This window comes from Mirounga angustirostris, unplaced genomic scaffold (assembly GCF_029215605.1).
Source record: "Mirounga angustirostris isolate CCGP_5_RB_7025 unplaced genomic scaffold, mMirAng1.0.hap1 SCAF_3, whole genome shotgun sequence".
NCBI lineage: Eukaryota > Metazoa > Chordata > Mammalia > Carnivora > Phocidae > Mirounga > Mirounga angustirostris.
In genome coordinates this window covers 141,120,180-141,134,815 of record NW_026991711.1, presented here as the reverse complement: position 1 = coordinate 141,134,815, position 14,636 = coordinate 141,120,180, and the positions used below count along the sequence as shown (strand labels likewise).

At 39.6% G+C, this 14,636-nt stretch overlaps 1 protein-coding gene across 1 annotated transcript in view; it reads left to right on the top strand.

Moving 5' to 3' along the window:
- PDE11A (phosphodiesterase 11A) overlaps positions 1-14,636 on the top strand; it is a 397,322-nt gene that overhangs the window by 204,459 nt on the left and 178,227 nt on the right. The window contains exon 7 of the mRNA XM_064586747.1: positions 13,594-13,669. Within this exon, the coding sequence (XP_064442817.1) occupies positions 13,594-13,669 (76 nt within the window). The remainder of the gene's footprint in view (positions 1-13,593; positions 13,670-14,636) is intronic.

Sequence of the window (14,636 nt, the reverse complement as noted above, 5' to 3'; positions counted from 1 at the left end):
TCACACCACCTCTGTGGCTACAGCACAGAGGATAGATTAGCAGTAATAACTGAACATTTAAGCTGAAATGACAACTCTGGAGACAGACAGGGATTCAGTCCCAGTCTCCAGACTCCACAGCCCTCCTCCTCAGGTCTGCTCTATGCTGTCCCACGTCTGGGGTGCGGCATGATGTGACAGGAGGCTGCAATCTAGACTTAACTTCAAACTTCAGTCATGTCATCTTTGCAGATCTCTGCAGGGAAATTTTTTTTTAATTTTTTATTGTTATGTTAATCCCCATACATTCCATCATTAGTTTTAGATGTAGTGTTCCATGATTCATTGTTTGTGCATAACACCCAGTGCTCCATGCAGAACGTGCCCTCCTCAATACCCATCACCAGGCTAACCCATCCTCCCACCCCCCTCCCCTCCAGAACCCTCAGTTTGTTTTTCAGAGTCCATCGTCTCTCATGGTTCGTCTACCCCTCCAATTTCCCCCCCTTCATTCCACCTCTCTGTAGCTGCCTGGAGCTTTCTTCCCCCAGGCCATGTCCTCTAGTGGTTTCTATTAATTCTTGAGCATGGAGCTTAGCTTCTGCTACCTTGCAAAGGCTTTCACGAACTCCCAGTCTGGGTTGGGTGTCTCTGCAGCGTTCTCCTTTGGCTGTCCCAACCCTGACCACCCTCTAGCTCTCTTCAGTTCTGATGCATTATTTCTGAGTTTTGACTTCCCTTTCTTGGGAAAGTACACAGTCTAAAGCTTCTTTAGTTGTCCTCCTTTGCAGGAAAATACCACCACCTTGGTTCTGTGATTGGCAGAGAAGAAATTATTTATAGAGGTCAATATTTGTATACTTTAGCATTATGATTGGGTTAGGACTGATTTGACAAAGTTTTGTGTTTTGCCTTGTTTCTTTCTTCCTTGCTTTTAGAGAGAGAATACTGAAGAACAGATATCTAAACACCGTTTTATGAAGGAATGCTTTCAGTATCCTATTACTGACATCAGTAATAGCTGAACAAACTGAACGCCTTGCTATGCAGAAAAATCATTTGTTGCCAATTCCTTGTTACCAGGTCATCATGTTAGATCAGATGTCAAGGGGTCATGGTTGATTCCTATCCCAAATTTTAGCGCTATGTTTGGTATGGATTACTGTTATTCTGCTCTTAGCTTTGGATCATGAAGTCAAATTCTGGCGAAAGGAAAGAATCAACAAATTACACCATTTTAAAAAGTTGGTTAATTAGCCATATGTAAAGGTATAACGAAACATGAGGCAGTGAACACCCACTACCCAGTTTAAGAAAAGAACATGATTATTACTTGTGAATCCTTGTACAGATCTTCCCTAATCCTTTCCCCCTTTGCTTTCCCTGCAGAGGTAACCCTATCCTAATATGACCTTAACATTCTTTTGCCTTTCTGTATAGTTTCATTGCATATGTCTGAATCCATGCCAAATATATCATTATATCCTACATGTCTCTGAAATTTATATACATTATATTATACTGTATGTATTCTTCTGTGGCTTGCTTTTTCATTCAACATATGTTCCTGAGTCATGTGAGTTTGCAGTTCATTCATTTATTTTCACTGCTGCCAAGTATTCCACTATATGAATAAGCCTTGCTTTATTTACCCACTATGGTGTTGATGGACATTTGGGTTCCATGTTTGGTTATTACGTACATAGCTGCTAAGGACACTCTTGAACATGTCTCTAAGTGTACACGTGCAAGAGTTTTTCTGGGGTCTGTACATTGCCTTCATCAGGGAAGGAAAAATTCTTGTCCAGTCATTGGTCTTTTTTTTTTCTTATGGGAAACAACACATGTAGCAAGCACAATTAATATCTCAAGAATACTTCTGCTCATACAATTTAGTGATTTTGGATATACCATATCCTTATGTCTGCAGACTCTTACCACATCTCTTCCTGATTAATGATACAGCCATTTTACATTGTTCTCTGTGCTTATAGTCCATTCCAATAAAGCAGGCTGCTCCACTGATCTATAAAAAGAACAGTGTGGACTCCTGAGCAAAAATGCAGCAGTTACTTCTGTGGGATTGGTCATAAAAATTTCATGCTTTTATCCAGTAGTTAGAAGCAGCGATGCCTGAAGACAATAAACTGTGGTAGGTTAAGCAGTGACTATTTCCTGAAATCACTTTCTTCCCTCTGATAAAATAAAGCATGTACTTAGACCAACATTATTTCTTGGTCTTCCACCTAAAATGCTTTCAATCTGTCACATACCTAATACTAGATTTCAAATGCAAATCTGAAGATGCATTATATATGATGTTTACATGGGTGTCCTTGCATGGTAATGGAATTTAAAGTTATTTTATGTTTCCCTTCTCATGCTAAGGGAAAAAACTGGTAAGGAATTAAGCAATGTAGATGGAGGTGAGTGAGAGAATTTTTCCTAAATGTAGGCATTTAGTAGATATGTTCTATGAATGTGTGTGTATTGCTAGGAAAAGCAAAATTATTTATCTGCTTAGGCTTCCTCCCTTTTCAAGTATATTTTGCCTCAGGGCATTTTGTCAACTGTTTATGTTAATAATGAATGAAACTCCAGACTAAGCCACAATGCCAAGAGTCTAAAAGGCTCCAACCTTCTCCCCGTGAAGCCTGATGTAAGCTGGTGTAGATCATAAGATAAAGACAACCATTTCAGATAATATTTTTTATTAATGGTTTAAAAGTTTTCCTCAATATAAACAAAATGTCATGACAAAATGAAATTGCTTCGTTCTTGCACCAAAAGTAATTCTGGAATCATCCTGGAGGTAGAGGGTAACTTTTATAACTGTGTTGTCTTCCTGCAAAGGTTTGAGTCCTCTCCTCTTGGTCTGCTATGGATCCATAATTTTTATCGGTAATTATAATTGAGTAGTTATTTATTACTGATAGAAAATAAGGAAATAATTTTTTAATCCAGGATTAATGGAGTAGCTCCCAGAGTTTTCTCCCCTGGAAAAGGTGCTTGCTTTTTGGTTCATGACACTCATTGACTTCCCTGAATAGTTTGAAGCTGGTTAATAAGAATGATAATTTGCAGAGTGGTAGCATGGGTAATCCCTTTCAAAGCATTTCCTATTTTTCTTACAGATTTTCTCAACCTAAGTCTATATAATGAACTTAAATCTGCCAAAAATATATTTTCCGGAACGCTGGTATCTATCCTAAATTTCTCAATGGTTCAATGGCTAATTCTGACAACTTGAATTCTCTTTACTGAACATGAAGAAGGACCCCAATTCATCAGACAATGTAGTGTCCTGGGATAAAACACTCAGACTCAGAGAGCTGAAGTGACTTGCCTAAGGCCACACAGCTTCCTTGAGATAGGACACAGAACAGACTGGACTTTCTGATTCCTAATTCAATTCTCTGACTGGTCTCCTATAGGGACCAGCTGCTAAGGGGCTGCCTGGGCAATGGAATCACCACTCCATCTTTCCTCTATCCACAAAGGCACATGAATGTTGGCCAGTAGACCTACCTCTTTGTCCAGTCTGCTCCACTCACCTGCTGAGTCATCTTGGTCATACTACTTGCATATATATTGTAACATGTAAAATGCTATATAAATATTTTGTAAATGATGCAGTTCTATATAAATGTCAGTGAAGATATTTATCTGATTAAGGATTAAGTTTCTTCTTTTGGGGTAGGGGCAAGTTGGCAGAAGCAGGTCCTTTTCTCTAAAATGAGGGGCCATTACACAGAGCTGCAGACCAGCAGACCTTGGTTATAGACAAGCCAACTTCAAGTCTCTTCATCCTCAGACACAGTGGGGAAGGAAGAGGAAAGTCTCTAAGCCAAAGAAGGGAGTTAAGGGTGATTGTTTTTTGACAGTAAAGAGGAGATGGTGACACTAATCTGATAACCTGTAGGTCTTCAAGTCAGCCAGGTCTCTCTTTGTCTTCTCAGAGATGTTAGTTACAGAGGTGGTGAAGGCTGGATGCATGTCCTGTGGCCTTCGGCTACCATAGAGATGGTCACCATATCCTCTCCTCAAGGAGCCAGCAATATGCAGACTTGGCTTTTAACAAGAATGGCCAGACATCCAGGGGCCAGATTACCAAGGCACATTAAGGATGATCAAATTTCAGGAGCCAACCACACTGTCCAGACCCAAACAATCCACCAGTCTTTAAAACATATAGCTGAAAAACCAATTACTCTGGTATATTTCAAACACAGCCCCGTTGCCTACATTCAAACCACAGTATCAGTTAAGGCAATAGATAAACTCCAAAATCTCCATGGCTTAACACAATAGGAGTTTAGTTTTTGCTCCTGTTGAGCCTAAGTGGATGCCCCGATCATGGGCACTGCACAGAGAGATGTTCCCTCTTCCATGAATGAAATTGTCCAGCAGCCACCGATGAATGACTTTCCCAGTGAACCATCTTGTGGAGTCTTCAGATCGCTAACTGGGTGCCAACCCCAATACGTCTTCTCATGTGCATTTGGTAGTTTCTTCTCCAGTTTAGACTAACACGGGAAGTTTGTCAATTTGGGGATTCATGATGCCAATGGCTATTTTCTGTTAATAAGAGAGAATTTACTCTGCCAAGCTTTGCCTTAACTGTACAGCTTAAGTGGAAACTAGATTTCCAATTGCAGTGTCTTTTCTACCTTATAACTTCTGGGAAGTCTTCACAAACTCTGCCCAAAGATATGCAGCAAGAGAATGATCCTTATTTTGAAACCTCAGTTTTGAAACCGTTGGTCTTCCTTTTAATAGAAACTACAAAGGGATGTGTTTCATGTGATATGAAGCCCATCCCAGGTGCTGCCAAGAGCTTGCTGTGAAGGCTATGGGGCAGATAATCATAGTTGTCTACCTGCTGTGTATTCTCTTTGTGATTGTATTAAATATTTAATGGAGGTCCCTCCTTGTGGGGAGCAGAGCAACTTAGAGGGCAGCTACTGTGATTACTTGCCTTCTGTCTGCCTGTTTGAGTTGACTCAGAGGAGTGGCACCTGCTGGGCTTGATCGCCTGCATGGTTTTAAGGCCAAAACTCCTTGGTTTATGGGTGGAAAATTATGACAGAATGGTTATATAAGATACTCGCAGAGCCAGAACTAAATTTCTGAGCTTTAAATTCTGCAACCTTATGAAGATCGCTCTATGTTTATTCTGTTACAAGGCTCTATTACATCCCCCATGAAAAGGATGGAAGACAGAAAAGATATACCTGATTATATTTATTTATAGTGGCTCAAGAAATACTCGTGTTCACAGGTTATCATGTAGGTGGTAGGTTTTGTAGTTTTACCCACCATTTGCTCCTTGGGAAGAGGATGCCCATCCTCGGCTCCTGAAGACACTGACAGAACACCATATGTATTAATTTTCTATCGCTGCCTAACAAGACACCACAAATTCAGCAGCTTAAGACAAACACTCATTTCTTATCTCACAGTTTCTGTAGGTCAGAAATCTGGGCATGGCATAGCTGGGTTCTCCACTCCAGTGTCACACAGGCTAAAATCAAGGTGTTGGCCAGGTGGCATTCTCATGTGGATTTTGGCACTTTTCAAAGCTTATTCGGGTGATGGCAGAATTGAGTTCCTTGCAGTTGTAGACCGAGCTTCCCCTTTTCTTAATGGCTGCTACTAAAAGGTCTCTCTCAGCTTTTAGAGATTGCCCTTAGGTACTAGCCATATGGTCCTCTCACAACATGGCAGCTCACTTGCTCAAAGCCAACAGGAGAATCTCACCCAGTTGGCTGTGACAGAGGCTTACATGATGTCAGGAGTGACTTACATAATCACAAGAGTGGCTATCCCATCACCTCTGCCACATAACATAACCTAATCAAGGAAGTGATGATCCTGTCATATTTACAAGTCCTGCCCACACCCAAGGGGAGAGGATTCTACCAGACTTGTACAAAGTAGAGGGTAGCAGGTGGGAATCTTAGAGGCCATCTTTAGAATTCTGCCTACCACACTATAAAAATGACCACAAAAAATATCCCTTCCATATGTCCTGCTATGGAAAAATGTCTATAAGAAAAAAAGCCACAAAGAAGTATGTATAGAATAAAGTATATAAGTATGTATAGAATGATAAATGTATATATATACACATATTTTTCTAATAGACCCCTCAAACCTAACATGTCCAAAACAGAGCTGACAATCCTTTTTCTCCCAAGCCTACTCCTCTCTCTATCTGTTTCCCTCTCTCTATTAAGGCAACTCAATCCTTCCTGATGCTTATGACAAAAATTTTATAGGCATCATGCTCTCATGTTACACATCTAACTCATCAGGAAGTCTAGTTGGCTCTACCTGCAAAATTTATCCAGAACCTGATCACTTTTCACCACTCAACTGCTACTACCCAGGTCTAAGTCACCCTCATCTCTGGACTGTTTCATGGCCATAGCCTCTTTATCTCTCCCCCTCTATGCTCTATAGCCAGATGCTTTTGAATTTTAATCATATCATATCACAACTCTGCTCACAAACTCTTCAAAGTCTCCTTATGTCATCACTAGAGTAAAAGCCAAACTCACAATTCTTTCAGAGGTTTCCAATATCCTACACAATCTGGCACCTCATCATCTGGCCCCAGTCCTGACTCCTACATTTCCAGCCACACTGGACTTTCTGTTATTCCTAGAATATACTGCTCACACACCTACCTCAGGGCCTTTCCACTGGCTATTCCCTCAGCTAAAATACTTTTCCCCCTGTATCTGTGTGGTTCAAATCCTTACTTCTTTAAAGTCATCTTTCAAATGTTACCTGATAATAAGGCCTGACAACCTTGATAATAATCCCCTTCATCTTGCTTTATTTTTTCTCTGTAATTCCTAAGACCTTCTAACATGTAATCTATTTCTGTATTTTTTAAAAATTTTTTGCCATCTGTCTTCTCTCACTAGAATGTAAGCTCAACGAAGGTGAGGATTTTGTCTGTTTTGCTCATGATTCTCCCCAACTGGAACAATGTTTAGTACTTAATAGTCATTATTGTTCAACATTGTTGGATATTTTATCTGTGTTATTTATGAACGTATATATTATTGAATATATCATAAATTGATGCATGAGCATATTATATATTTGTAGGAAAAGATAGGAAGAACTTACACTAAGTTGTTAATAGTTGCCATGTCTAGAGATGGAAAGATCAGAGATTTTGATTTTATTTTTACTTAAAAATTTCACAAGTATTTGTATTATTTTCATAATCAGGCAAAATTATACAGGTATATCTTTTCTGTCTTCCATCCTTTTCATGGGGGATGTAATAGAGCCTTGTAACAGAATAAACATAGAGCGATCTTCATAAGGTTGCAGAATTTAAAGCTCAGAAATTTAGTTCTGGCTCTGCGAGTATCTTATATAACCCTTTATATTTTATGTGAAATTATATTTTGCCAGGCTATTGTGAGCCCTCTAAAAGCTACTCAGAACATCTCTACCCTCAGCTTGTCCTAGTACCAGAATTTCTCTCTGGTGGATTGACATTTGGGAGATAAAGTATTGTTTTAAATTATTGCTGGGGTGCCTGGGTGGCTCAGTCGGTTAAGCATCTGCCTTTGGCTCGAGTCATGACCCTGGGTCCTGGGATGGAACCCCTTGTCAGGCTCCACGCTCATACTCTGCTTCTCCCTCTCCCTTTGCCCCTACCCGTCCCCCTGCTCATGCACTCTCTCTCTTTCTCTCATTCGCTCTCTCTCTCTAAAATAAATAAATAAAATATTTTTAAAATAAATAAATATATAAATATATAAATAAATAATTACTAAAATTGTACGTATCTTTGTAGGGAAAGGAAACACCTTGAATATAAAGAATAGTGTTATAGTACCACCAATTCACTTAACATTTCCACTGACCATCTTTGAGAGGCTGGAAAATATGACAAGTGTATTTTAATGGCTCCAAGTAGATCCGTTTACCGGGAAGGCCCAATGAGGACAGACACTAGACAACATTTTTAGGTATACACGTCTTGAATTAGAAAGAAGTAGGCACTTGGTCTCACGTGGTCTAACATTTGGGACTCTAACCATGTGAGTTTTAAACTGAGAATGATCGAGCAGGAACCCTGTGGAACAGCGGGGCAGATATTTGGGGGCAGGTATTCTTCTCAATATTAGCACTATTTACATTTGCAAAACACCTTACAAATTTTGAAACCCTTTCACACATATTCTTACAAAACAACTTGGAAAATAAGAAAAAACACAAAGGGAAAAAGATGAGACTTGGCTATAATGCTGAAATCTGAAGACAGCCAGTGTTAACATTCTGGTGCACATGAGACAAATGTCAATAACAAAATTGAGACAGAGAGAGTTTTGGTGACTTGGTCGGGGTCAAGAGACCAGAGATAGTTTTGAGCTCCATTGACTGACATGATCTGAAGACTTGGGGTTATGTGATGAACAGAGATGATTCTTTCCTTCCTACTTTGTTATTCCTGTTCATCCCTGTTTGGGACTCATTCTTCAGGTGTCTTGTGCTTCCACTGATGGGCTTCATCTCTTCTCCTTCACCCCTGATATATGCTCCCAGCCCTTGATGTTTCATACGGTCATATTAACTAACTTGGGTTTGTTTAACTTTCCAGAAACAACAGCATTGTCACAGATAGACAAGTCATGGGGCAGGGTGTGGGGGGGTAGGGGATTGCCTTAATGATCTTAAAATCAAAAAATTCACTCTCATCATACTCTGCTGTCCCTCTTACTCCCCATGTCCCATCGTGCTGGGCTCATCAAGCATGCTGATCACTACCACTCTCTCTTCCCTATTCTCATCGCCAGTTAGTGCCACTTTCACTTCCTTCCCTCATCTGCAGTGGGAATGATAAAAAGACATTCTCAGCATTCTCTTTTGCCCCTCCTCTCCTCTTGTGCTCAGCCCACGCAAGCCTCCAGCATTGGATCAATGCAGCTCCGCTCTCTCAGTGTGGTCTTCCTCTCCTCCAGAACTAACCACTTGACTTCTGTTTCTCATCCCATCCCTTCTTGCCTTGCCTTTGTCTTCAGTTATCCTTCTGTGCTGCTAAATTCAATAACCCATTTTTGGTGCTTATCTTATTTCACTATTCTGCAAAATTTGACACTATTGTTCCACTTTAGTTCTATTTAGAAAATAACTTTACCCCATGTCTACAAGTAATTCATTATCCAAAATTTAGAAAGCAGAAACAGTAATTTAAAAACTCCCATAGGCAGAATTCTTTCACAATGTATACATGTATCAAATCATCATGATGTACACATTAACCATGTTATAATTTTGTCAGTTCCACCTCAGTCAAGCAGGGGGTGGTGGTGGGGACAAAAGTGGTGGCCAGAGCTGAGCAGGGATGGAGGAATGAACAGGTGGAACAGAGAGGATTTGAGGGTCAGTGAAACTATTCTGTATGATACCATAATGGTGGATAAAGGTCATTATGCAGTTATCAAAACCTGTGAAATGTACAGCATCAAGAGCGAACCCTAATGTAAACTGGGAACTTTGGATGATAATGATGTATCAGTGTGGGTTCATCAGTTGTAACAAATGTACCACGATGGTGAGTGATGTTGATAGTGGGGGAGGCTGAGGTGCATCTGTGGGGCAAGGGATGGGAACTCTCTGTACTTGCCCTCATTTTGCTGTGAACTTGAAACTGTTCTAAAAAAGTAAAGTCTATTTAAAAAGTAAAGAAACAGAAACTCCCATAGGCAAACAATTCAGAGGGGACTATTGTGGTTATATTTCCAGGATTTTCCAATGTATATGATAAGTGTTTTTATACCTACAGACGCCCACAGTTATCACTTAATATATTAAAATTTTCCACGTTTAACAAATATTCTTCTATAGCATGATTTAAATTAGATGGATAATATTCCATTGTATAGATGTGCTATGCTTTACTTAACCAAATCCCTCCAGTTGAGTATTCAGGTTATTTCTAAAATAGCATTATCATTAGTAATCCTATGGTTTACACCTTTATATGTAAACTTTTGTGTAAAGCTATAATAACTACCATAGAATAAATTTCTAGACACAGGAATTGATGGGTCAAAGGGTATTTATACTTTTTAGACTCTGGATACACATCAATAAATCTGTTTCTGGAAAGGTTGTGGCAGTGTATTCACACAATAGAAATGCTACAAAGCCTTGAGGTTATGAGCTTTGGAGTTCTTTTTCTTCCCCGGCGCTGACCCCACCTTCTTCATTCTGCCCAAAATACCATGTCCCCTCAGGTTCAGTTTTCATCCTTTTCGTCTTTTCCTTGCACAAGTTCTTCCTTGATGATTTTACTCACTTAGTCCAAACCAGAGGCTGATGACTCCGAGGTGAGTGCCTCAGCTCCTTCTTCTCTCCACCACCTTCCCAACTGGAACTTGAACTCATTTTGCTCAGACTTCCTGCGTTCCCCACATCAGGGAACTCCAGCCACTCTTCCTCAACCCAGAAATTTCCATGTTATCCTTGGCAGGGATGGGAGAACCTCCCCAGAATAGAAAATTCTTTGGGGGAATTATAATAATTTTTGGTAAACAAAATTCTCTCTTATTTCACTGATAAACAGCTTAAGGTTTGTTTTTCCTCACCACCAGCCTCTCAAGCTGTCTCTCCTTGTTTCTTTCACTCACTGCATGTCCTTGTTTTCTTGCACTGCGACCTCGTGCCTCAGCTGCTGCAGATCTCCTAGGAGAGGTTAGCGTGGGGCTATGGCTGTCCCCGAGTTGGCAGAGGCAACCGTACCTCCTGCTCCGTGCTGGCTTGGGACTACCGACCACTGGGTATGACCCTCAGCAGAACAAAACAGACCCAGACATTCTAGCGCTGCTGCAGCTAGCCCCAGTCTGTAGCTGATGCCTCCCAGACCACTGTCCAATCCACCTCCTCCTCTTCCTGCTCACTAGCATTGCTGTTGAGTCAGACTTCAGCTGGAGGGAAAGAAAGAAAACCACTTTGTTTCTTTCGGAAGATAACTTTGATGGATGTGTTTGTTATTGCCTGACTTCCTTTGAACCAGTCTCTCCACTTTCAAGGCAGTTAATCTCTCTGAGTCTTATCTGAGAGGGAGGAAGTGAACAGGACCTACCTGTAGGGTTGTTTTAATAAGTATATGAGATAATGCATGTGAAGGTGCTGAACCCAGTGCCTGACAGGAACTGAACATCCAGGAAACATTAGCTCAGCATCATCAGCGCCATCACTGTCCTTGAAGACCCACTTATAAGGATCTAAAGCTACTCTTAATTTCTCTAAAAAGGGTTGCTGGCTTTTCTATAGTATTTTGAAATTGCTTTACTTGGACACTTATTTTATCTTAACTATTTCTATTTTTACTACACTGTGAGCTCCTCACACAACTGTTTAAATTCATTTTTATATCCTCCAAACCCAGCCATGTGTCTGGTGCATAGGAGGTGGTAAATAAATATATGTTAGAAGAGTCTTGACTCTTAGCTCACACTATTCTCGAAAATCACTTTCAGTTTGATTGCAAATCTAAACGTGAAAGCTAAAACAACAAAGATTCTAGGAAAAGAATTGGAGAATATCTTCATGAGCTAGGAGTAGGGAAAGATTTCTTGAGCAAAACCAAACAAATACTTTAAAAAAAGAAATGAACATGCTGGTATCAAGAATAGAAGATATCTGGAAAATTAATTTCTCAGAGAAAAACCAAAACAATCTAAACATAAAATTTAGGTGTGTAAATGAACTTCCAATTTCAAATGTTTAAAATATGTAGCACTTAATTTCTACAATGAATATTGTAGAAAAAGAGTGCCTTTATTTCCCCAATAACCATGATCTAAAACCTTGATGTCTTTTTTTTTTCCCTATAGTATTGGGATGACAGGTTAACCTTTCTCATGAGATATTAAGGTCATATGAATTCACCAACACCCTATCAGTCTTTAGTAGCTCTTACCTAACAGTTAGATATGGACCATTGGTTTTAATATTAAGTGGAGCTTATTACTGAATGATGGTTTTTGATCCTAGTAATTATATCTTCCTATTTTAAATATATCATCTGACAGTCTGCTAGAGTATAGAAAGATCTCTGAACCTCTACATTTATCATATATTTTTGCAACTTCAATTTTTTGTATATGATTTTATAATATATATAGTAAATTAGTGATGTTAAAAATATAGAGTATTGGGGCACCTAGGTGGCTCAGTCGGTTAAGCGTCTGACTCTTGATTTTGGCTCAGGTCATGATCTCAGGGTCGTGAGATCGAGCCCACTGGGCATGGAGCCTGCTTAAGATTCTCTCTCTCTCTCCCCACCCTCCTACCCCCACTCAGGTGTGCTCAATCTCCCTCTCTTAAAAAAAAATATATGTAAGAGGGTTCCCCTTTCTCCACAACCTCTCCAACATTTGTTGGTGGGAATGCAAGTTGGTACAGCCACTTTGGAAAACAGTGTGGAGGTTCCTCAAAAATTTAAAAATAGAGCTACCCTATGACCCAGCAATTGCACTACTGGGTATTTACCCCAAAGACACAGATGTAGTGAAAAGAAGGGCCATATGCACCCCAATGTTCATAGCAGCAATGTCTGCAATAGCCAAACTGTGGAAAGAGCCGAGATGCCCTTCAACAGATGAATGGAAAAAGATGTGGTCCATATATACAATGGAATATTACTCAGCCATCAGAAAGGATGAATACCCAACTTTTACATCAACATGGATGGGACTGGAAGAGATTATGCTAAGTGAAATAAGTCAAGCAGAGAAAGTCAATTATCATATGGTTTCACTTATTTGTGGAACATAAGGAATAGCATGGAGGACATTAGGAGAAGGAAGGGAAAAATGAAGGGGGAGGAAGTCTGAGGGAGAGATGAACCATGAGAGACTATGGACCTGAGAAACAACAGGGTTTTAGAGGGGAGGGGGGAGGGGAGATTGGTTAGCCCCGTGATGGGTATGAAGGAGGGCACGTACTGCATGGAGCACTGGGTGTTATAGGAAAGCAATGGATCGTGGATCACCACATCAAAAACTAATAATGTATTGTATGGTGGCTAACATAACATAATAAAATTAAAATATATATATATGTATAAATATATATATGTGTGTATATATATATATATATATATATATATATATATAGAAAGAGTATTAAAAGTATACATGCATATGGCAGCATTATAATCTCAAAACATTTTTACTAACAGATATGCCCAAACAAAGAGAAATATTGACCACTAGTTTAATTAAAATATTTTAAATATTCAGAACAGAAACTGTTGCTAGAATTTTTGTCTGGTGGTATGATCATGATCAAGAGTTTTACATCCAGCTCTCCGTGGCTACAGGGATTGGGGGAGGTAGCATTGGTGTGGGGGTCTTTTGGTTGATTCATATGTGGTTGGGGCTTGATCTCCTTAGGATATCTATTGTGATGCTTTAAATTAAAAGAGGCAGGTGAGTGTCTGCATTTAAAAAGAGATTATAATGTGTCTTTTTAAAAGCTATTTTTAAATGTCTGTTATGAAGAGTGGTAAGCTGTAAGTCAGAAATGGGTAAATAATGTTTAATTTTAATTAATTACTTTCTCATATCCTAGGCTGACCAGATATCAGGGTTTCATATAAGATCTGTTCTCTGCGTCCCTATTTGGAATAGCAACCACCAAATAATTGGTAAGGTATTACCTAAATAGTTTAAAGTTCTTTTTCTTTTTTCATTTTTTTTTCATTTGGGGGGGCGGGTGAGGGGCAGAGGGAGAGAGAAACTTACACAGACTCCATGCTGAGCGTGGAGCCGATGCAAGGCTCAGTCTCATGGCCCTGAGATCACGACCTGAGTCAAAACCAAGAGTTGGATGCTTAACCGACTGTGCCACCCAGGTGCCCCAGTGCAACCTTCTTGTATAAAGAAAGACAAATTTACTTTAAAATACACCATATCTTTTTTACACTTGATCTTAGCAAAAAGGCCAAGAAGTGATACCTGCTCCCCTCTTTATGTCCAGGACTCATCGACCTATGTTTCATTCTTTCATGTAATTTCGTAAGTGCAGACTCCTAATGAATTGACATTAACCTGAACAACGAACAAAGATTTATTCTTTTAACCAAAGACCAATAATTCTGAAGTTGGAGGGGATCTCAGAAATCAACTAATACAGCTCTCCTATCTTACCTTGGGGAAATTGAGGTGGGATGGCGGAATCACACAAAGACCAGAATAAAGTCACAGAATGTTAGTAGCAGGATTACAAGTCAGGCCTCCTACTCCTATACAGATTTTCCCACTACATCTGTATTTTCCATCTATGCTTTTACACAGGGAGTACATGCAAAGGAAAAAGAACATGCATTATTAGACATATACAGAGCATGTATCTTTCTGTCTGGATGATTCTGAAATAGGTTATACTTGACCCAGAATAACAGAACTGTGGGCCAAAGCAGCTTCCAAGTTTTTTCTCCCTCCTTTGCTCCTTTCCCTCCCCTCAGAACCTCTGTCAGGAAAGTATCAAGCCCAAGAAAGAAGTCAGTGGGTAAAGTAGAGAAGTCATAAAGAGTGGAGGCATTAAAATTATTGAAACATAATTAAAACATGGGTTTTTTTCCAAGAGACACAAGGTAACTAGTGCATTTGCCT